This window comes from Suncus etruscus, chromosome 7 (genome assembly GCF_024139225.1).
Source record: "Suncus etruscus isolate mSunEtr1 chromosome 7, mSunEtr1.pri.cur, whole genome shotgun sequence".
In the NCBI taxonomy this organism is placed as follows: domain Eukaryota; kingdom Metazoa; phylum Chordata; class Mammalia; order Eulipotyphla; family Soricidae; genus Suncus; species Suncus etruscus.
Window position 1 is genome coordinate 121,297,300 of NC_064854.1, and position 21,002 is coordinate 121,318,301.

A 21,002-nucleotide genomic window follows, 5' to 3' on the forward strand; every position below is an offset into this window, starting at 1 on the left:
GGGGGGTCACAGGTGTTACTCCTGGCTCTATGCTCAGAAATCGCTCCTGGCAGGCATGGGGGACCATATGGGATGCTGGGATTCGAACCACCATCCTTCTGCATCCAAGGCAAACACCCTATCTCTCCGGCCCCAACATGAACATGAAGCCTTTCTTTTTTTCTTTTTTTTTTTTTTGATTTTTGGGCCACACCCGGCGATGCTCAGGGGTCACTCCTGGCTGTCTGCTCAGGCACGGGGGACCATATGGGATGCCGGGATTCAAACCAACCATCTTTGGTCCTGAATCGGCTGCTTGCAAGGCAAACGCTGCTGTGCTATCTCTCCGGGCCCACATGAAGCCTTTTTTAAGCAAAGTTCTCTTCCATCATCGTTGATTATTCCAAGGAATTGGAAAACTTTTACACCGGACATGCTGGCTTTATACTTTGAAGCGTTTTGACCTGTTACACCTGGGCCAGATTTTCAACTGCAACTTATGGATCAATCTTCGTTTCCATCTATGTGTGTGTGTATGTATGTGGTGGCCATGCCTATGTCTGTTTAATGCCCGTCAGTATTGTATGTAGTGTCTTTCTATGTTGTAGATAGCTCTTCCTTTTGTTGTATATAGCCCTTTCTTTTCTATTTATATTTTGGGGGTCACACTGGGTGACGCTCAGGGGTTACTCCTGACTGAGCTCAGAAATCGCTCCTGGCAGGCACGGGGGACCATATGGGATATGAAGATTCGAACCACCATCCGTCCTGGATCGGCTGCATGCAAGGCAAACGCTTGTTTGCTATCCTGTGCTACCACTCTGGCCCCAAGAGATACTGTTGAAGAGATAGGTGTCCAAACATTGTACACCTAAACTCAGTCATGAATAACTTTGTAATTCATGGTGATTCAATAAGTAAAAATATTATCATATGGTGTCAAGAATTGAAGCTGAGGGGCCGGGCGGTGGCGCTGGAGGTAAGGTGCCTGCCTTACCTGCGCTAGCCTAGGAGACGGACCGCGGTTCGATCCCCCGGCGTCCCATATGGTCCCCCAAGCCAGGAGCGACTTCTGAGCGCATAGCCAGGAGTAACCCCTGAGCGTTACCGGGTGTGGCCCAAAAACCAAAAAAAAAAAAAAAAAAAAAAAAAAAAAAGAATTGAAGCTGAGAGTCACATATGCAATATATGCACTCTGACCTTTTGGGCCACTTTCCATATTCTGTTTTCCCTGATTAAAGGATATCAAGGGCACACGCATGAGCCTTGATGATAGAGTTCATGCTTCACATGTGAGAATCCTGGTCCCTGGCATCACAAAATAAACAACATCAAGTTCATTGTTGTTTTTTTTTTTCATTTGTGACATGGGTTCAGTGAAATGCTAGTTTATTTAATATTTATTATTATTTGGTTCTGGGGGTAGGGATTTGCACCACACCCAACAGCTCAGGACTGCTCCTGACTTTGTCCAGCAGTGCTTGGGACTCATGTGTTATTGGAAATAAAACTGAGTAAGTTGTATGCAAGGAAAGCATTATAACCCCTGGCATAGCTTTTTGACCCCTCAATGAATATTGACAATCAACATTACTTTGATCCCTCTTGCTTCTCCAAAGATACTCCTTCCTTTTACTGTAAAACTTAAAAAATTTGGGGGAGGGGAAGGGAAAAAAAAACTTAAAAAAATTTATCTTTAGTTTCCCCCCTCTTATTTCCTCTCAAACTCTCTCCAGTTGCAAATTTACCCTTTCTGTTCCACCGGAAAAGACTTTTGTCAAGTTCCCCTGGGACTTTTGCTGTTTCTGGGAACAATTTGTCTAGTTCTACTCTGTTTAGTAGCTAACCATTGGCTACTGAATAAGACGATCCCTTCCGCTGGAAATATTTGCTTCACTCGGCTTTCAGAACGCATTCTCCAGAATTTCCTCTTCGTTTTTCCTCTTCTTTCCAGTTGCTTACAAATGGTGGAAGGAGCCATTTGACTTCTCACACAAGGCAAGAGGAAAGCACACACACACACACACACACACACACACACACACACACACACACACACACACTGACTTCTCACACAAGGCAAGAGGAAAGCACACACACACACACACACACACACACACACACACCCACCCACCCAAGACCTAAAGGACTTAATGACTTATTAGGTCCTAAGTCTTAGGATAATGATAATAGTCCTTTTCATTAGCACATAGGACGACCACCAGGGGGCACTCGTTTCCCAAACTTTTTTTTTTTTTTTTTTGCTTTTGGACCATGCTGGGCAATCTTCAAGGGGGTACAACTTCTTGATTCTCAGGGGATCATCGGTGCTGGGGATCAAACCCAATGGTTCCTCCCTGGTACTTCCCAGGATTTTTAATTTTATTTTATGGGGAGGCCACAGCCAGTGGTTCTCAAAACTTAATCCTGTTTCTATGCTCAGGCCCGGTTTGGAGGACCATATGAATTGCTGGAGATTGAACCTGACAGGTTGCATGCAAGGAAATCGCCCTTCCTTCTATACTATATCACTCAGACCTACAGAGTATTATTACTTATTTACTTGGGAAAGGGACTTGGGGCCACACCTGGCGATGCATAGGGCTTATTCCTGGCTCTGTGTCTCCCTGGTAGTGCTTAGAGTACCACATATGTGTGGTCAGAGAGTTGTACAGCAGGTAGGGCATTTGCCTTGGATGTGGCTAACCCTGATTCTATCCTTGACGCCTCTTATGGTCCCCTGAGCTCACCATAAGTGATCTGTGACCACAGCGTCAATCCAGGAGTAAGCCCTGAGCACTGCCAGGCATGGCCTAAAAACCATTTTTACAAAAAGGAGAGCATAGGGGCTGGAGTGATAGCATAGCAGTAGGGCATTTGCCTTGCATGCAGCCTACCGGGGACAGATCCAGGTTCAATTCCCAGCATCCCATATGGTCCCCTGAGTCATCCAGGAGCGATTTCTGGGCTCAGAGCTGGGAGTAACCAAAAAGCGCTGCCAGGTGTGGCCCAAACCCTTCCCCCAAAAAAGAGAACATCATGTGTGGTGCTGGGGATGAACCAGGATAGTCTTCATGCAATGAAAATGCCTTAATTGCTGTTTCATCTCTTCAGCCCCATCTTGTTTAGTGCTTCGGCCACCAGGGCTTCTCTCGAAGTGCTCAGAACACCATATGTTTTACACAGGACCCAGTGAGTGGTGGGGATGCCTCCAGCAACTTGAGCTATTTCCCAACACCTCCTGCTGGTCACAGGAGATAATCTTCGGGAAAGAGTAGTAAAGAGTGGTTATCAGAAAGGTGCTGTACTAGTGAGAGAGGGCTGGAAGCCAAACAAGTGAGAAGGGCAATGAACCCCAATTGCTATGGATCTGTTTATAGAGCCTTTTACAGATAATATATCCTTAGGATCAGAACCACAGACCTGTGCTAGATCTCTATGGCCCTTTATCTCAGTGGCAAATTCTTTTGGTTTGTTTATTTCGGGGCCACACATGGAGATGCTCAGGGCTTACTCCTGGCTCTGCACTCGGGGATCACTCATGGCAGGGCTTGGAAACCATTTGTGGTCCAGGAATCAAGCTACTGTTGGCCACATGCAAGGCCTCCTCTCCAGCCCCTCAGTCACAACTTTTTTGTTTGTTTCTTTTAGATTTTTGTTTTGTTTTGGAACCACATCTAACGGTGCTCTGGGGTATTCCTGGCTCTGCACTCCAGAATTACTCCTGATAGTGTTTGGGGACCATATGTGGTGTCAGGAATCAAACCAAGGCCGGTCACACATATAGTAAACATAGTGCTGTACTATTGCTTTGGCCCATGCCCCATTCTTTTGAGCTGTCTTTTCAGCACCAAATACTTTATATTATTTATTTATTTATCTTTATCTTGCCAAGCATCAAATCCAGGATCTTATACATGTAAGCCAGGAGTTACCTTCCTGACTCCCGGTTCTGTATGCGTGCTTTATTTATTTATTTTAATTTTTTTTATTTTTGGGTCACACCCAGTAGTGCCCAGGGGGTTACTCCTGGTACTATGCTCAAAAATCACTCCTGGAAGGCACGGAGGACCATATGGGATGCCGGAATAGAACCCAGGTCCAGTCCATCCTGAGTTGGCTGCGTGTAAGGCAAATGCCCTAACGCTGAGCTACCTCTCTGGCCCCTGTGTGAACGTTTTAAATAGGGATCATATCCAGGAACCAGAGAGAGGTATAGTAAGTAGGGCACTTGCTTTGCATATTGCTGACCCTAACAACCCCTGAGTCCACCAGGTGTGATCCCAGAGCACAGAGTCAATCCTCAAATCAACTCTGAGTGCTGCTGGGTGTGGCCTAAAAGACCTGACAAAGAGGGCATGGGACACATTCAGAAGTGATGGGACCTTAGTGATGTAAGGGTCCAAGCTGATCACTGAATTGGCTCTAAGAATCAAAGACCACCTCCAACAACGCAAGGTGCAAAAGAAAGTTTATTTGGCTAGCCAAAGTCCACATCTCATCCAACACAGTGGAGTCTTTTTTTTTTTTTTGTTTTGTTTTGTTTTTGGGCCACACCCGTTTGACGCTCAGGGCTTACTCCTGGCTATGCGCTCAGAAATTGCTCCTGGCTTGGGGGACCATATGGGACGCCAGGGGATTGAACCTTGGTCCATCCTACACTAGCGCTTGCAAGGCAGACACCTTACCTCTAGCGCCACCTTCCTGGCCCCCACAGTGGAGTCTTAACAAGGACCCCAAGTCAAATCGTCAAGCAGAACATAGGGCTTTACAAGCTTCAACAACTCAAGCATTTCACTGGTTAATACAAGCAGTTCATCTTTGCCCATTTCCATTTGCACACAAATCACATCACGTCTTAGGATTGATGTCCCAACTCATTGTGTCAAGGGGTCCTTATCTGGTGGAAATTCAGACCCACCTAGTTCCTCTATTTCAGCAGAACAGAGGGGTATTGCTCTTTAGAGGGTACATTTTGCGGTTTTATCTTTGGGCTAACACTCTCTGCCTATGGGGAAGTTATAGAGTGGAAGAATACTTTACTGTGGCTTTACTGGGAGCTTGGGACCACCTTGGTCCTAGGCCCAGAGAGCTTTGGTTTTTCACATTCTTTGGTTTCAAAGTGTGCGTGTGTGGGGTGTCAGGGATGGAACCCAGCTTGCATAGAAGGCATGTACTTTACTGTTGAGCCACATCCCATACCCTTAACCACTTTTGTTCTTGGGTTAAGTCTTCAGAAGACATAGGAAGGATGACTCCTCACTAGCCTATCACACAAAAGCATTAGCAACTGAGAGCAACAAAGTATAAATAATTTTCAGGGTCTGAGAAAATGCTTCAAAGGGTTGGAGCACATGCTTTGTTTGCAGGAGCCCTAGATCACTATTTGGTTTCCTAAGTGTTATGGAGGAGTGACTCCTGAACAGGACTAGGTGTGGCCCTCAAATTAAAATAAGTAAGTGGGGGCCTGAGCTATATAGTACATTGAGTAGGGTGCTTGTTTTGCATGTAGCTGATCTGGGTTTGATCCCCAACACTCTATGTTCCTGATCCTTGAGCTCAGAACCAGGAGTTAGTCCTGATCCCATTCACATTTAACCCAAGAATAAATAAGTTAAGTAAATAAGTGAATAAGCACTTGGGATACACACACACACACACACACACACACACACACACACACACACACACACACACACACACACACACATTGGTTTTGGGGCCACAACCGGCAGCACTAAGGGGTTACTCCTGGTTCTGCACTAAGAAATTGCTCCTGGGGGCCAGAGAGATAGCACAGCGGCGTTTGTCTTGCAAGCAGCCGATCCAGGACCAAAGGTGGTTGGTTCGAATCCTGGTGTCCCATATGGTCCCCTGTGCCTGCCAGGAGCTATTTCTGAGCAGACAGCCAGGAGGAACCCCTGAGCACCGCCGGGTGTGACCCAAAAACCAAAAAAACAAAAAAAAAAAACAAAAAAAAACAAAAAAAAAAAGGAAAAAAATTGCTCCTGGCAGGCTCAAGAGATGATATGGGATTGGACACAGGTTCACTCCAGGTCATCTGCGTACAAGGCAAACACCCAACCACTGTGCTATCACTCCAGCCTCAGGATTTTCTTTTCTTTTCTTTTTTTTGGTTTTTGGGCCACACCCAGTAACGCTCAGGGGTTACTCCTGGCTATGTGCTCAGAAGTTGCTCCTGGCTTGGGGGACCATATGGGACACCGGGGGATCGAACCGCGGTCCGTCCAAGGCTAGTGCAGGTAAGGCAGGCACCTTACCTTTAGCGCCACTGCCCGGCCCTGTCTTTTTTTTTTTTTTTTTTGGTTTTTGGGCCACACCCGGCGGTGCTCAGGGGTTCCTCCTGGCTGTCTGCTCAGAAATAGCTCCTGGCAGGCACGGGGGACCATATGGGACACCGGGATTCGAACCAACCACCTTTGGTCCTGGATCGGCTGTTTGCAAGGCAAACACCGTTGTGCTATCTCTCCGGGCCCCTAGGATTTTCTTTTCTAATGTTTTACTTTAGTTGTCCTTTTGTTTTGTTTTGGGCCACATTCAGCTGTACTTATGGCTTACTCCAGGGTCTGCACTTAGGGATCCCTCCTGGTGGTACTCAGAGGTCTATATGGGGTGCTGGGAATTGAACCTGAGTAGATGGCATGTAAATAAAATGCCCTATCCTCTGTACCATTGCTCCAGCCCATGTTTCTGTTTTAGACACTGTAATATACAACACAGTTTGCTGCTAGGAAGTGAACCCAGGGACTCACACATTTAAGACAAATGCTATATTGCTGAGCCACATCCTCAGTACATATTTTTTAGTACATACCTTCAGTACATACCCTCAATATATACTTTTCTTTTTTTGGTTTATTTTTGTTTTTGTTTTTTTTGGGGGTCACATCTGGTGCCGTTCAGGGGTTCCTCCTGGCTCTACGCTCAGAAATCACTCCTGGCAGGATCCGGGGACCATATGGGATGCTGGGGTTCGAACCACCATCCTTCTGCATGCAAGACAAACGCCTTGCCCTCATGTTATCTCTCTGGCCCCTCAATACATACTTTTCATGAGTGTGAAATAAAGTAGATTGGAGAAATGACAAGGGCAGTTGAAACCTCCCTCTCTGCCTCTCACCATGCAAATGTCACATATTTTGATGGAGAGGCACACTTGACTGTGTTCCTATGTCTGTGCTCAGGGATCTGGGAGCCTTTAGTGGACCGAATACCATTATGCCATGCTGAGGATAGCCACATGTGGGTTAGCCACATCCAAGATGAATAAATGCCTTACGAGCTATACTATCTCTACAAATCCATTTCATATTATTGGATGTGACACTAGAGTCATGTACACCGTGATGGTGAGTGCCAGACGCTGGCGGCTCTCGGAGAGGGGGGTTCACTAGAAGTGGAGGTGAGGAGGCCTGAGTGGGGCCAGCAGCACTGGTTAGACCACGAAGAACACTGGGGTAAAGATCTACAGGGCCGGAGCAATAGTATAGCGATAGTACAACAGCCTGCTTGTCTTGCATACAGCCGACCTATGGTCTATCCTGGTATGCCATGTGGTTCCCCAAACTCACCAGGAGTGATCCTTGAGTGCAGAGCCAGGAGCAAACCCTGAGCACTGCTATATGTGGTCTGAAAAACAAACAAAATATCCCAAACAAAAAAGGGAGCCATGGAAGATACTGGAACACAGAGAGAAAAACTTCTCAAAGGCTGTAATATGGAAGATAGACTGAAATCCTTCCTCCTGAAGTCTAAGGTCTTTGATGGCAAGTTAGGCCCATTAGATTCTGTGTCTCACAAAGAATGAATCTGGAGGGGCCGAGAGATAGCACAGCAGTAAGATGTTTTTGCCTTGCATACAGCCAACCCAGGACAGATGGTGGTTCGAATCCTGGCATCCCATATATCCCCCCCCACCCCACCCCGTGTCTGCCAGGAGCAATTTCTGAGCACAGAGCCAGGAGTAACCCCTGAGTGCCACTGGGTGTGACCCAAAAATTAAAAATTAAAAAAAAATAAAAGAATGAACTTGGAGGCTGGAAGGACATGGGATTAGCAAGCAATTTCTGTGTTGTCATTCTGTCTTTCTTAATCCCAGTGGCTCTGGAAGGTGAAATTCTTCCTGGGTTTCCGTTCTGTCCAGGTTGAGTTAGACCCTCTTGCTCCATTGTCCTATTAGCTGATTAACAAATGCCCCCATTGGGTAAAGTGCCTCATGGGGGGACCGTGGCGGGAATGGTTTTGAGGTCCTATCCCTTTCTAGTCCTGAATTATACCTACCTCACAGGGAGTTATGGCTGAGTTAAAATTCAGACTCCAGGGACTGCTCTAGGCCTTTTAAGATGTCTGTGTGATTGGCGATAAAAGGACAATTATGAAGGTAGCTCAAGGAGTGCAGTGTATGTCTGGCATGCATAAGGCCCTAGGTTGATACCTAGCACTGCCTGCTGTAGCCAATTGGTCTCAGCATAGCTGAACCTGAGTTGCACTGCATTGTAGGGCCTGAGCACCAACCTGTCATTGCAGCAAAGGGACAGATATCATCAGGAGTGATCCCTAGCTCCCAAGTATAATGGGTGGGTATGAGAGGTTGGAGAGATAGTAAAGTAGATAAGGTGCTTGTCTTGCATGTGGCTGACTGGTTTTGATCCTGGCGCCCCTATAGTCCCCTGAACCTCACCAGTAGTAATCCTTGAGTGCAGAGCCAAGAGAGATGCCTGAGTGTAGAGCTAGGAGTAGGCCCTGGGGGCGGCCAGCACTGCTAAGGTGGTCTAGCAGCATCACATCCTCCAACCCTTGCATTGTCCTGGTTGGCCAACAATATGGTGGTCCCCATTACCCCCACCTGAGCACTGCTTGGAAGGCAAAAAAAAAAAAAAAAGAATCTTCCTTTGACTAGGTTTTTTCTGTACACACATATGTAAATCTTTGCTGTTTCTTTTTTTTTTTTGTGGTTTTTGGGTCACACCCGGCAGTGCTCAGGGATTATTCCTGGCTCCAGGCTCAGAAATTGTTCCTGGAAGGCACAGGGGACCATATGGGACGCCGGGATTCAAACCGATGACCTCCTGCATGAAAGGCAAACGCCTTACCTCCATGCTATCTCTCCGGCCCCAATCTTTGCTGTTTCTTCTTTCTTTCTTTCTTTCTTTCTTTCTTTCTTTCTTTCTTTCTTTCTTTCTTTCTTTCTTTCTTTCTTTCTTTCTTTCTTTCTTTCTTTCTTTCTTTCTTTCTTTCTTTTCTTTCTTCTCTTTCTTTCTTTTCTTTCTTTCTTTCTTTCTTTCTTTCTTTCTTTCTTTCTTTTCTTTCTTTCTTTTCCTTTCTTTCTTTCTTTCTTTCTTTCTTTCTTGCTTTCTTTCTTTCTTTCTTTCTTTCTTTCTTTCTTTCTTTCTTTCTTTCTTTCTTTCTTTCTTCTTTCTTTCTTGTTCTTTCTTTCTTTCTTTCTTTCTTTCGTATCTTTCTTTCTTTCTTTCTTTCTTTCTTTTTCTTTCTTTCTTTCTTTTCTTTCTTCTTTCTTTCTTTCTTTCTTTCTTTCTTTCTCTCTCTCTCTCTTTCCTTCCTTCCTTCCTTCCTTCCTTCCTTCCTTCCTTCCTCCCTCCCTTCCTCCCTCCCTCCCTCCCTTCCTCCCTCCCTCCCTTCCTTCCTTCCTTCCTTCCTTCCTTCCTTCCTTCCTTCCTTCCTTCCTTCCTTCCCTCCCTCCCTCCCTCGCTTCCTTCCTTCCTTCCTTCCTTCCTTCCTTCCTTCCTTCCTTCCTTCCTTCCTTCCTTCCTTCCTTCCTTCCTTCCTTCCTTCCTTCCTTTCTTCTTTTTTTTTTTTGTTTTTGGATCACACCCGGCAGCGCTCAGGCTCTAGGCTCAGAAATCACTCCTGGCAGGCGCAGGGGACCATATGGGATGCCAGGATTCAAATCACCGTCCTTCTGCATGCAAGGCAAAACGCTCTACCTCCATGTGATCTCTCCGGCCCATCCTTTACTGTTTCTTGAAGATTCTCAGTACATACTATCTTTATTTTGGGATAGGAGTCCTCCAAGTTATACTTGGTGGTTCAGTTCTAGGGCATCCTCTTGAACAGGATAGGGGGAGTACCACTCTCAACTTCCCCATAAAGACTACTCCATCTTTCTTTCTTTCTTTTTTTTTTTTTTTTTTTTTTTTTGGACCATACCTGGCAATGCTCAGGAATTATTCCTGGCTTGGTGCTCAGAAACCACTCCTGCAGACTCAGGGGATCATGTGGGATGCTGGGATTTGAACCACTGTCCTTCTGCATGCAAGGCAAACGCCCTACCTCCATGCCATTCACTGCCCCCCCTTTTTTTTTTGGTTTTTGGGTCACACCCAGCAGCACTCAGGGGTCACTCTTGGCTCCGCGCTCAGAAATCGCTCCTGGCAGGCATGGGGGACCATATAGGATGTCAGGACTCGAACCACCATCCTTCTGCATGAAAGGCAAACGCCTTACCTCCATGCTAACTCTCCAGCCCCCACTGCCCTTTTTAAATTAAAACATATTTTGGGAAAAACCAAAAAATAAAAAGAGGGACTGGAGAGATAGCATGGAGGTAAGGGTTTGCCTTGCATGCAGAGGGACGGTGGTTCAAATCCCAGGATCTCATATGGTCCCCTGAGCCTGCCAGGAGCAATTTCTGAGCGTAGAACCAGGAGTAACTCCTGAGCGCTGCCGGTGTGACCCAAAAACCAATAAAAAAAAATCGGGGGGCCATACCAGGAGATTATTACTCTGTATTTGATGCTGGTGATGAGGTTCATTCCCAGCACATTCAGGGGACCATGTGGGTGGGGTGCTATAGACCAAACCTGAGCGAGCCTCCTACCTGATAAGTGTGTGCTCAGCCCACCAAACTTTTTCTCCTACCCAACAAGATGCTTTCTGAATCTGGTGCTCGTCCAGTGGCCTCTATTCTCACCCATCTGCAACCCACTGGGGGCAGAGCTCAATACTAGGTCCTGAGAAGGGTGCCAGAAAAAATTAGATTGTGTCCCCTGGGGAGCCTGTGAGCTGCAAGAAATGCAGTGTCTCTACCTGGGATAAAGGGTGACATGAGTTCGCAGGGCTCTCTTGTCTCTCTCCCCTTTTCTGTTGGCTTCAGGGACACCCCCCCACCCCAAGAAGAACAGAGTAAGTATCCATCTGAGTCTTTAGATGAGGCCTGAGACTTGCCCAGCCCTACAAGACCTTGAGCTGGCAGAAGGTACCAACCCTGCAGCTGTTTGCACTTGTAACTAGCTGGAAGAGACTGAGTGACTGACAGCCATAAGGGATTTCAATTTTGGGGTGACCATTCTCCCAACCACTGTGCAGGAGCTTCTATGCAAGCCCTGTTTGATCAAGAGGCCTTGTGGCAATGCTGGGGTGGGAAAAGAGGTTACACAGAGCCTCTGCCCTCTTCCTTCTCAGCAGCCTGCGCAACCTATGGCCTGTGTGCAGAGGTTGCTGCCTTCCAAGGAGCCTTCTCAAACCCCCTCATATCCTATGGGGCCGAGTGAGTGAGCAACCCAGGTGTCAAAGCCACAAGAGGATAGGGGACAGGCACTGAAACTTAACTCCTGACTCAGGACACCTCTACCATGCTGGCCTGTCAGCTCTCCCATTCATATCCTCCACCCTTCACACCAGTCAGCTCAGACCAATCCTGCCAATTTTTTTTTTTCTGGGCAAGGTGGGATCATTGGGTAGGATTTTGTGTGTGTGTGTGTGTGTGTGTGTGTGTGTGTGTGTGTGTGTGTGTGTGGTTTTTGGGTCACACCCAGCAGTGCTCAGGGGTTACTCCTGGCTTCATGCTCAGAAATTGCTCCTGGCAGGCACGGGGGACCATATGGGACGCCAGGATTTGAACCGATGACCTTCTGCATGAAAGGCAAACGTCTTACCTCCATGCTATCTCTCCGGCCCCCATTGTGTAGGATTTGAGGAAATTTCCTGGGAGCTGTGGGAAAAGAGGAGGCAGTTGGTGTGTCTGGGTAGAAATCAGGGAAGGCTCTACAGAGGATAAGTAGAAGATTTGGGAAAAAGTATCAGGACTTAGGAATGATCGAGGTATATATGGTAGCCTGGGCCCTAGGAGACATGCAGGGAGGTGGGTGAGTGTAGTGGGGAGTATTTAGGTCAGTTGAGAAGGGGCTTGTGGGCAAGTTTTGCATGCTAGAGGCCCTGGATTCAGTCCCTAGCACTCCATGGCCCCGAACACTGCTGTGAACAACTGCAAACACAGTCGGGTAACAGAAGAAAGGACTGAGATCTGAGTGAGCCTAGAAGCCAGGAAAGGTAGTATTTAGAGGTGGGTGTGGAATTTCCCAAGAGAGTTGTTCCTGTGGAGGTGGGGAGGTTGAGTAGGATCCCTGAGGAAGTGTAACTTGTGGCTTTCATCCCAGAATTCATGCACTGGCATACAGTTTTCATAGTCTGAATTTTGGGATTTGTCAATTTGATAAGAATCAGCATCCTAAGGGGAATTCCCAGGGAGGTGTGAGGGGGCCGGTGAGATAGCACAGGGTAGGGTGTTTGCCTTGCACACAGCCTGTCCAGGATAGATGGTGGTTCGAATCCCGGCATCCCACATGGTCCCCCGAGCCTGCCAGGAGCCATTTCTGAGTGTAGAGCCAGGAGTAACCCCTGAGTGCCTCTGGGTGTAACCACCCAAAAACAAAAATAAAACCAAGGAGGTGTGAGGTCAGGAAACAAATCTGGAGGAGACAGGGAAAGGCTCAGGAGCACTTCTCCGAGAGCAACTTTCACTATTTCAGGAACAGAGCAGGCTTCCAACCTCTGTGCTGCAAATACAGGCTTGAGAGTATTTCTGAATTTCTGGGGATTGTGAGAGAAATTTGGACTGTGAGAGAAAATTGAAATTGGAGGCGTCTATAATAATTCAGTGCCATTGGCCAAGCAAATGGAAGCTAAGATAAATAAATAGGGCTATGTTAAATTTTTAAGATTTTTTTTTTTTTTTTTGGTCATACCCGGCATTGCTCAGGGGTTTCTCCTGGCTCTACGCTCAGAAATCACTCCTGGCAGGCTCAGGGGACCATATGGGATGCGGGGATTTGAACCTATGACCTTCTGCATGAAAGGCAAACGCCTTACCTCCATGCTATCTCTCTGGGCCCCAGGGCTACATTAAATTAAGATGCATAGGGCACTTTCTTTGCATGTGGTAACTTGGGTTCCATCCCTGGCATTCCATATGGTCTCCTGAGCACCGCTAGGAATAATTCCTGAGTGCAGAGTCAGGTGTAACCCCTGAGTATCACCAGGATTGGCCTTAAAAACAAACAAACAAACAGGGCCGGGCGGTGGCGCTAAAGGTAAGGTGCCTGCCTTGACTGCGCTAGCCTTGGACGGACCGCGGTTCGATCCCCCGGTGTCCCATATGGTCCCCCAAGCCAGGAGCAACTTCTGAGCACATAGCCAGGAGTAACCCCTGAGCGTTACCGGGTGTGGCCCAAAAAACCAAAACAAACAAACAAACAAACAAAAAAGAAAAAGCTCCTGAACTCAAAGGAAACAACAATAACCAAAATACAAAGACACTCCATAGACTGGGACAAAATAGTTGTTTGCTGCTCATCCGATAAAGAGCTCATAATATCTCAGATATATAGAGAACTTTATAAGGAAAAAAATCAACTCCATCGGGGCCGGAGAGATAGCATGGAGGTAAGGCGTTTGCCTTTCATGCAGGAGGTCATCGGTTCGAATCCCGGCGTCCCATATGGTCCCCCGTGCCTGCCAGGAGCAATTGCTGAGCATGGAGCCAGGAATAACCCCTGAGCACTGCCGGGTGTGACCCAAAAACCACAAAAAAAAAAAAAAATCAACTCCATCAAAAAATGAGGGGAAGAAATGAACAAACCTTCTCAAAGAAGACATACAAATGGCCAAAAGACAAATAAAAAAAAAAAATGCTCTGCATCACTAATCACATTAGGGAAATGCAAATCAAAACAGCCATGAGATAATCCTCTCACACCAGAGAGACTGGTACTCATCAAAAAGAACAAAAACACCTTTTTTGGGGCCGGAAGGATAGCACAGCATAGGGCATTTGCCTTGCATGTGGCTGATCTAGGACAGACCTTGGTTTGATCCCCAGTGTCCCATATGGTTCTCAGAGCCAGGAGTGATTTCTGAGTCCACAACCAGAAGTACCCCTGAATGTCATTGGGTGTGGCCCAAAAACCAAAACCAAACCAAAACAACACAAAATGTCTTTTTGAAATCCGACCTACAAAAATTTGTTTGGTTTAAACGACAAAATTGGGGCCGGCGATGTGGCGCTAGAGGTAAGGTGTCTGCCTTGCAAGCGCTAGCCAAGGAAAGAACCACGGTTTCGATCCCCCGGCGTCCCATATGGTCCCCCCAAGCCAGGGGCAATTTCTGAGCGCGTAGCTAGGAGTAACCCCTGAGCATCTAACGGGTGTGGCCCAAAAAAACAAAATAAATAAATAAATAAATAAATAAATAAAAATAAACGTCAAAATCATGGCAATTTGTTCTATGATGTGCTCATATTTCCAATTTCTGACTTGTGTAAGATTTCAATAAAACAGGGCCGGAGAGATAGCATGGAGGTAAGGTGTTTGCCTTTCATGCAGATGGTTGGTGGTTCAAATCCCGGCATCCCATATGTCCCTTGAGCCTGCCAGGAGCGATTTCTGAGTGTAGAGCCAAGAGTAACCTCTGAGCGCTGCTGGGTATGTCCAAAAAAAAAAAAAAAAAAGATTTCAGGGGCTACCTTTCATGCAGAAGGTCATCAGTTCTAATCCGGCTTCCCATATGGTCCCCTGTGCCTGCCAGGAGCAATTTCTGAGCATGGAGCCCAGGAGTTTCCCCCTGAGCACTTGTCGGGTGTGACCCAAAAACCACAAAAAAAAAAAAAAAAGCAAAAAAAAGCAAAAAAGCAAAAATAAAAGATTTCAATAAAACTCAGAAAATGCATGGAAAACAATAAAAAACAGGGTCAGGGCGAGTACAGCGGTAGGGTGTTTCCTTGCATGCAAGACCAAAAAAAAAGTTTTCCTATAATGTTTCCCCAAATTCTGGATCTTCTGGGTGCAGAACCAGAACTAAAAAAACTAAACCTTGAGTACCACAGTGTGGCACAATCAAAAATCAAGCAAAACAAAAAGAACAAAAACAATTAATGTTGGCATGGATTTTCAGAGGGAAGGGACCCTTATCACTGCTGTTGGGAATGTCACCCGGTTCAACATTTTTGGTTTAATTTTGGTTTTTTTTCTGGGTTATATCCAGGGACAATTAGGGCCATTAATGGAGGGAAGTAGACATGGGTAAAGGGACAAACTGGTGTTGGAACATTTTGTGCCTAAAACTCAAAACATGAACAATTTGTCATCTAAGGTGAAGAAAGAAAGAAGAAAGAAAAAGAAAGAAAGAAAGAAAGAAAGAAAGAAAGAAAGAAAGAAAGAAAGAAAGAAAGAAAGAAAGAAAGAAAGAAAGAAAGAAAGGAAAAGAAAGAAAGACAGAAAGAGAGAAAGAAAGAGAGAAAGAAAGAGAGAAAGAGAGAGAGAGAAAGAGAGAGAGAAAGAGAGAGAGAGAAAGAAGAGAGAGAGAAAGAAAGAAAAAAGAAAGAAAAGAGAGAAAGAAAGAAAGAAAGAAAGAAAGAGAAAGAAAGAAAGAAAGGAAAGAAAGAAAGAAAGAAAGAAAGAAAGAAAGAAAGAAAGAAAGAAAGAAAGAAGAAAAGAAAAATAAAGAAAAAGTTCAGTCAAGAAGGTGGGTGGAGACTAGGGGACATTTTAATTTATTTTGTTTTTTTGTTTTCCTCTTTTCTCTCAGTTGCTGTTGTATGGTTTTTAATTTTGGATCACACTCAACAGTGCTCAGAGATTACTCTTGACTGTGCTCAGGAGCTGGGGGGACCATATGAGTTGAATTTGGGTCAGCCACATGCCAAGCTAGTGCCTCCATTAATGTACTGGCTTTAATTAATGTATTTAATTAATTAATTAATTAATGTACGGTGCTCAGGGGTTATTCCTGGCTCCATGCTCAGAAATTGCTCCTGGCAGGCACGGGGACCATATGGGACGCCGGGATTTGAACTGATGACCTTCTGCATGAAAGGCAATCGCCTTACCTCCATGCTATCTCTCCGGCCCCAATGTACTGGCTTTCTAGCCCACTCCATTGCTGATGTGGTGAGTGGGGGATGAACATACTCAGTTATGGGGCTCACAGCAGGATGAGATATTTGGCAGGTGAAGGAGATTATATACTTGTATGGCACCAGGAATCTCAACAACAGTGTAGTGGGGGTTTGTTCTGAAAGGAGGGTGCCAGGGGATGGGGACTCAGGGACTCATGTCCACAAGGCTGACTTTCTACCACTGAGTAGAAAGTCCCCATGCTTAGGGACATTGTAGTAAATGAGAATTCAGGACAGGGGCAAAGGTAACATGTGATTGACATGACTAACATGACCAACTGACATGACATGACTGACATGTAGTCCAGGACACTGTCTCTAAAGGCCTGTGCCCCTGAATCTCTAGTCTGGCAGTTAGTGTTATGCATCAAACATCAGTGAGTGTCCACTGGTTCAGAAGTGCCAAGAACTGGAGGTGCATAGGTGGGAATTGCCCTGATTTCTGTGGTGTTCACCTTTGGAGGGTAGGAGGTAAGGGGCTCCCTTCTGGAGAGCTCAACTTTCTGGAGGATCCCTGACATAACATTTCCCTGTGGACTCACAAGAGAGGCTGAGGCCTTGTTAAGGAGATGGAGAAACCATTTCTTCCCCTTGGCTGCGGCCCCACAAACCCTGTAAGTCTTCTGAAGCAACAGCGGAACTGAGGCAAGCCCTGGACCACACGCTGGCAGGCCTCCATGGATGGTCAGGGAGGTTCCTGGTTGGGTCTTTGCATCAGCGCTCGAGTTGGACATAAAGGAGGTCCTTGGGTCAGGAAGAGGGCATTTGAGGGACCATGGGGAACCAGAGGAATAACCTTTTCTTGGCATGGTGTACACTGTGTGCTTTTGCTGTTGCTCCCTCAGGCCTCTACTCAGGAATTTGGAGACTCTCAAAAACGTCTACTCAGTTTATGAGGAGGTTGCTCTCAGCGCTGTGGGAAGACTTCAACCAGCAATCGTCAGAATCCAATTACTTTCGCCTCTTGGAACTGAACCAGAGGCCCAATGAAGTGAGTCCGGCCTAGGGGAGGGAAAATGGGTGTATTCTCTAGCCAGGGCTCTGTCTCTCTCTGTCCCTCCCTTTTTCACACTCATCTCCTTGTCATGGGTCATGGGTCCCACTCTCCCAGAGATCTGGGAGTCTGAGAACTTCCTAGTCCAAAAGGTCCTCTGAGAGGAGCGGTCCCCCTTCACACCCCTCTTTACTAAAGAACTTCCCTATGTTGAGTAACTTCTGGAAGAGAGTTCCAGGGACAGGAGTCCAGACATGAGCTCTGGGAAGTCTCCTTTCTCGTCTGAACTCTCCTCTGGCCCACAGAGGGAAGGATGGGGAGGTGCCAGCAGCCTTGCTTTCCTCCAGGAGACCGCAGCTCCCGCACTTTTGAGCTTGTTTTGAGTCTGCTCTCTGTACATGCGAGGAGGGCAGGAAGCAGTGTCTGTACCCAGCATCAAGCCTCAATGCCAGCATATACTGGGCTTTTGTAACACTACTCTCTTGTGTGAAGGCAAGAATGTAGCCTCGAGTCCTGTCTCCCCCTTTCTCTCCCCGGCCAGGATGAAGACCCCAGCAGTCCACAGCCCATACCTGTCCTAATAAAAAAGAGACGGTGTGTTCCAAGACAGAGCAACAGCCACTGCAGCTGTGTGACTTCAAAGAGAAAGGGGTGAGGCTGAGGTTGTCAGGATCTCCCACCTCCCAGGAAATGAATGGTAGGCTTGTGGGGGACATTCCCACCATAGGGGGAGGCTGGGAGGGATTGGAGTTCCAGCGGGTCTCATTGTAACTCAGGGCCTTTCCTTCTTAGTCGGTGAGACAGTGTGTGGGAACAGTCACCCTGGACTCTGTCAGGGGTTCCTTCGACATCAACTGTGAGAAGGTGAGTAGGTTCCTCAGGCTGATGAGGGGGTGATATGTTGAACATTTATGGATCCAGTAACTCTATCCAGGGTACAGAAAGTCACTCCTGGGATCCCCCCTTGACCTGACTCAATCCTGACTCTGGAGCAGTGATTATTTTCTTTCCTTTCTTTCCTTCCTTTCCTTTCTTTCCTTCTTTCCTTCTTTCCTTCTTTCCTTTCTTTTTCTTCTCTTTCTTCTTCTTTTTTCTTTCTTTCTTTCTTTCTTTTTCTTTTCTTTCTTTCTTTCTTTCTTTTTTCTTTCTTTCTTTCTTTCTTTCTTTTCTTTCTTTCTTTCTTTCTTTCTTTTCTTCTTTCTCTTTCTTTCTTTCTTTCTTTCTTTCTTTCTTTCTTCTTCCTTCCTTCTCTTCCTTCCTTCCTTCTTCCTTCCTTCCTTCCTTCCTTCCTTCCTTCCTTCCTTCCTTCCTTCCCTTCCTTCCTTCCTTCCTTCCTTCCTTCCTTCCTTCCTTCCTTCTTTCTTTCTTTCTTTCTTTCTTTCTTTCTTTCTTTCTTTCTTTCTTTCTTTCTTTCTTTCTTTCTTTTTGCTACACCCATTGTGTCATCTCTCTGGCCCTCTGACCCAATTTTGGATGTGGCCCACATATTTGTACATTAGCAAACTCTCTGGGATTTCTGAGAGAAGCAGACTCAGTGGGTGTTCTATGCCCATGCACCTACAACAGCCCTCTGGGGTCAGGCTGAGTTATCCTGGAACATCACTTGCCAACTCCATGCCCCATTTTTTTACTTGTCTATGGAGCAGGGACTCCATCATTATTTGCTCCAGAGATCACAGCCTGAGGGAGAAGTGGACCCACATAGGGGAATAGCTAAGTTGGGAAGGAGTCTTCTTTTGTTTTTTTGTTTGTTTTGCTTTTTTTTTCCCCCGACCACATGCTCAGGGGTTACTCCTGGCTATGTGCTCAGAAAGTGCTCCTGGCTTGGGGGACCATATGGGACGCTGGGGGATTGAACCTCGGTTTGTCCTAGGCTAGCGCACGCAAGGCAGACGCCTTAGGTCCTGCACCACTGCTCCGGCCCCTGGGGAGGAGCCTTGTCCACACAGAACTTTTTGTCTTTGGTTTGCAGATGCAAGGAGTCGGCCTGTTCAAACGACTGAAAAAATTAATCAAGAAAGGTGGACAGAAGATCCGCAAACTTGGTAGAAAAATCAAGGATTTCATTCGAAATCTTCAGCCCAGAGTGGAGCCAGAGGAAGAAGAAACCTAGGTTTTGCTCAGGCTTTTGGAGTCTGAAAAATAAATTCTTGTGAAAGCAATCATCTCTGGGCTTCAATTTCACTTGTCTGGCTTTTCTCACTTTTCATGACTAAGAGTATTTATTTATTTAATTTATTGTCTGTTTTGTTTTGGGGTCACACCCGGCAGTGCTCAGGGGTTACTCTTGGCTCTACGCTCAAAAATTGCTCCTGGCAGGCTTGAGGGACCATATGGAATGCCAGGATTTGATCCACCATCTTTCTACAAGCAAGGCAAACACCTTATCTCCATGCTATCTCTCCTATTTATTTATTTATTTATTTATTGTCATATCTGGTTATGTTCAGGAGTTACTCCTGGCTCTGCACTAAGGAATTACTCCTAGCGTTGCTCAGGGAACCATATGTTGTGCCAAAGATTGAACGTGGGTTAGCCCCATGCCAAGGAAACACCCTAGCCACTGTACTATTGCCTCAAATCATAGGTTCATGATTGTGTGTGTTTGTGTGTGAGAGAGAGAATCAGAGAGAGAAAGTGACAAAGAGAGGTGGATGAGGGGAGCTGGTCTCTCCAGGAGGGCGTGGGGTGAAGCAGCAGAGTTTAGGGATCTCAAGCAACATTTCTAGTTTTCTTTGTTAGGGTCCTTCTCCATACCCTTCACATACCTCCTGCTGGGGGATCAAACTGTGGTCTGTTCTAGGCTAGCACTGCAAGGCAGATCCTTACCTCTAGCGCCACGCTTCGGCCCCCTGCTTCAGTGTTGCAGGAAGTGGGCTTGCTCTTGGACTTTTTCAGTACCAGCAGTGCCAGAAATTGAGCCTTATGCTACAGCCTGCCACATTATTTTGGTTTGGGGGCCATACCTAGAGATGTTTTTATGTGCAGGGATTACTCCTGGCAGGATTTGAGGGACCCTTTAGGTCATTATTCTCTTGTCCTCTGAGTAACAGGTTTATTTTTTATTTTTTTGATTTTGGTTTTTGGGCCCCACCCAGTGTCACTCTGGTGTAACTCCTGGCTCTGCACTCAGAAATTGCTCCTGGCAGACGGGGAGACCATATGGGATGTCAGGGATTGAACAGGGTCTGTCTCAAGTTGGCCCTATGCAAGGCAAATGCCCTACCACTGTGCTATGGCTTTGGCTCCCAAAATAGTTTTTATTTTTTGTTTTTGTTTTTGGGCCACTCCCGGTGGTGCTCAAGGGTTACTCCTGGCCCTGTGCTCAGAAATCGCTCCTGGCAGGCCAGGGGACCAATATGGGATGCTCGGGATTGAATCTCACTCCAGCTTTGAGTAACAGGTTTTTTTTTTGTTTGTTTGTTTTTGTTTTTGTTTTTGGGCCACACCTGGTGATGCTCAGGGGTTACTCCTGGCTGTCTGCTCAGAAATAGCTCCTGGCAGGCACGGGGGACCATATGGGACACCGGGAATCGAACCAACCACCTTAGGTCCTGGATCGGCTGCTTGCAAGGCAAACACCGCTGTGCTATCTCTTCGGGCCCTTGAGTAACAGTTTTAAGTTGTGGGCTTGCATTTGGTACAATAAATTTGTATCAGTAGGGCCCGGAGAGATAGCACAGCGGCGTTTGCCTTGCAAGCAGCCGATCCAGGACCAAAGGTGGTTGGTTCGAATCCCGGTGTCCCATATGGTCCCCCGTGTCTGCCAGGAGCTATTTCTGAGCAGACAGCCAGGAGTAACCCCTGAGCACCACCAGG

The 21,002-nt window shown here is 46.5% G+C and overlaps 1 protein-coding gene across 1 annotated transcript; it reads left to right on the forward strand.

Annotated features, from left to right (window-relative positions):
* Positions 1–15,310: 15,310 nt before the first annotated feature.
* On the forward strand, positions 15,311–19,296 carry CAMP (cathelicidin antimicrobial peptide). Its single transcript, XM_049777693.1, is given in 6 exon segments — positions 15,311–15,314; positions 17,035–17,180; positions 17,725–17,766; positions 17,769–17,834; positions 17,976–18,047; positions 19,156–19,296. Coding segments are annotated over 6 exon segments (471 nt in total).
* Positions 19,297–21,002: the final 1,706 nt, after the last annotated feature.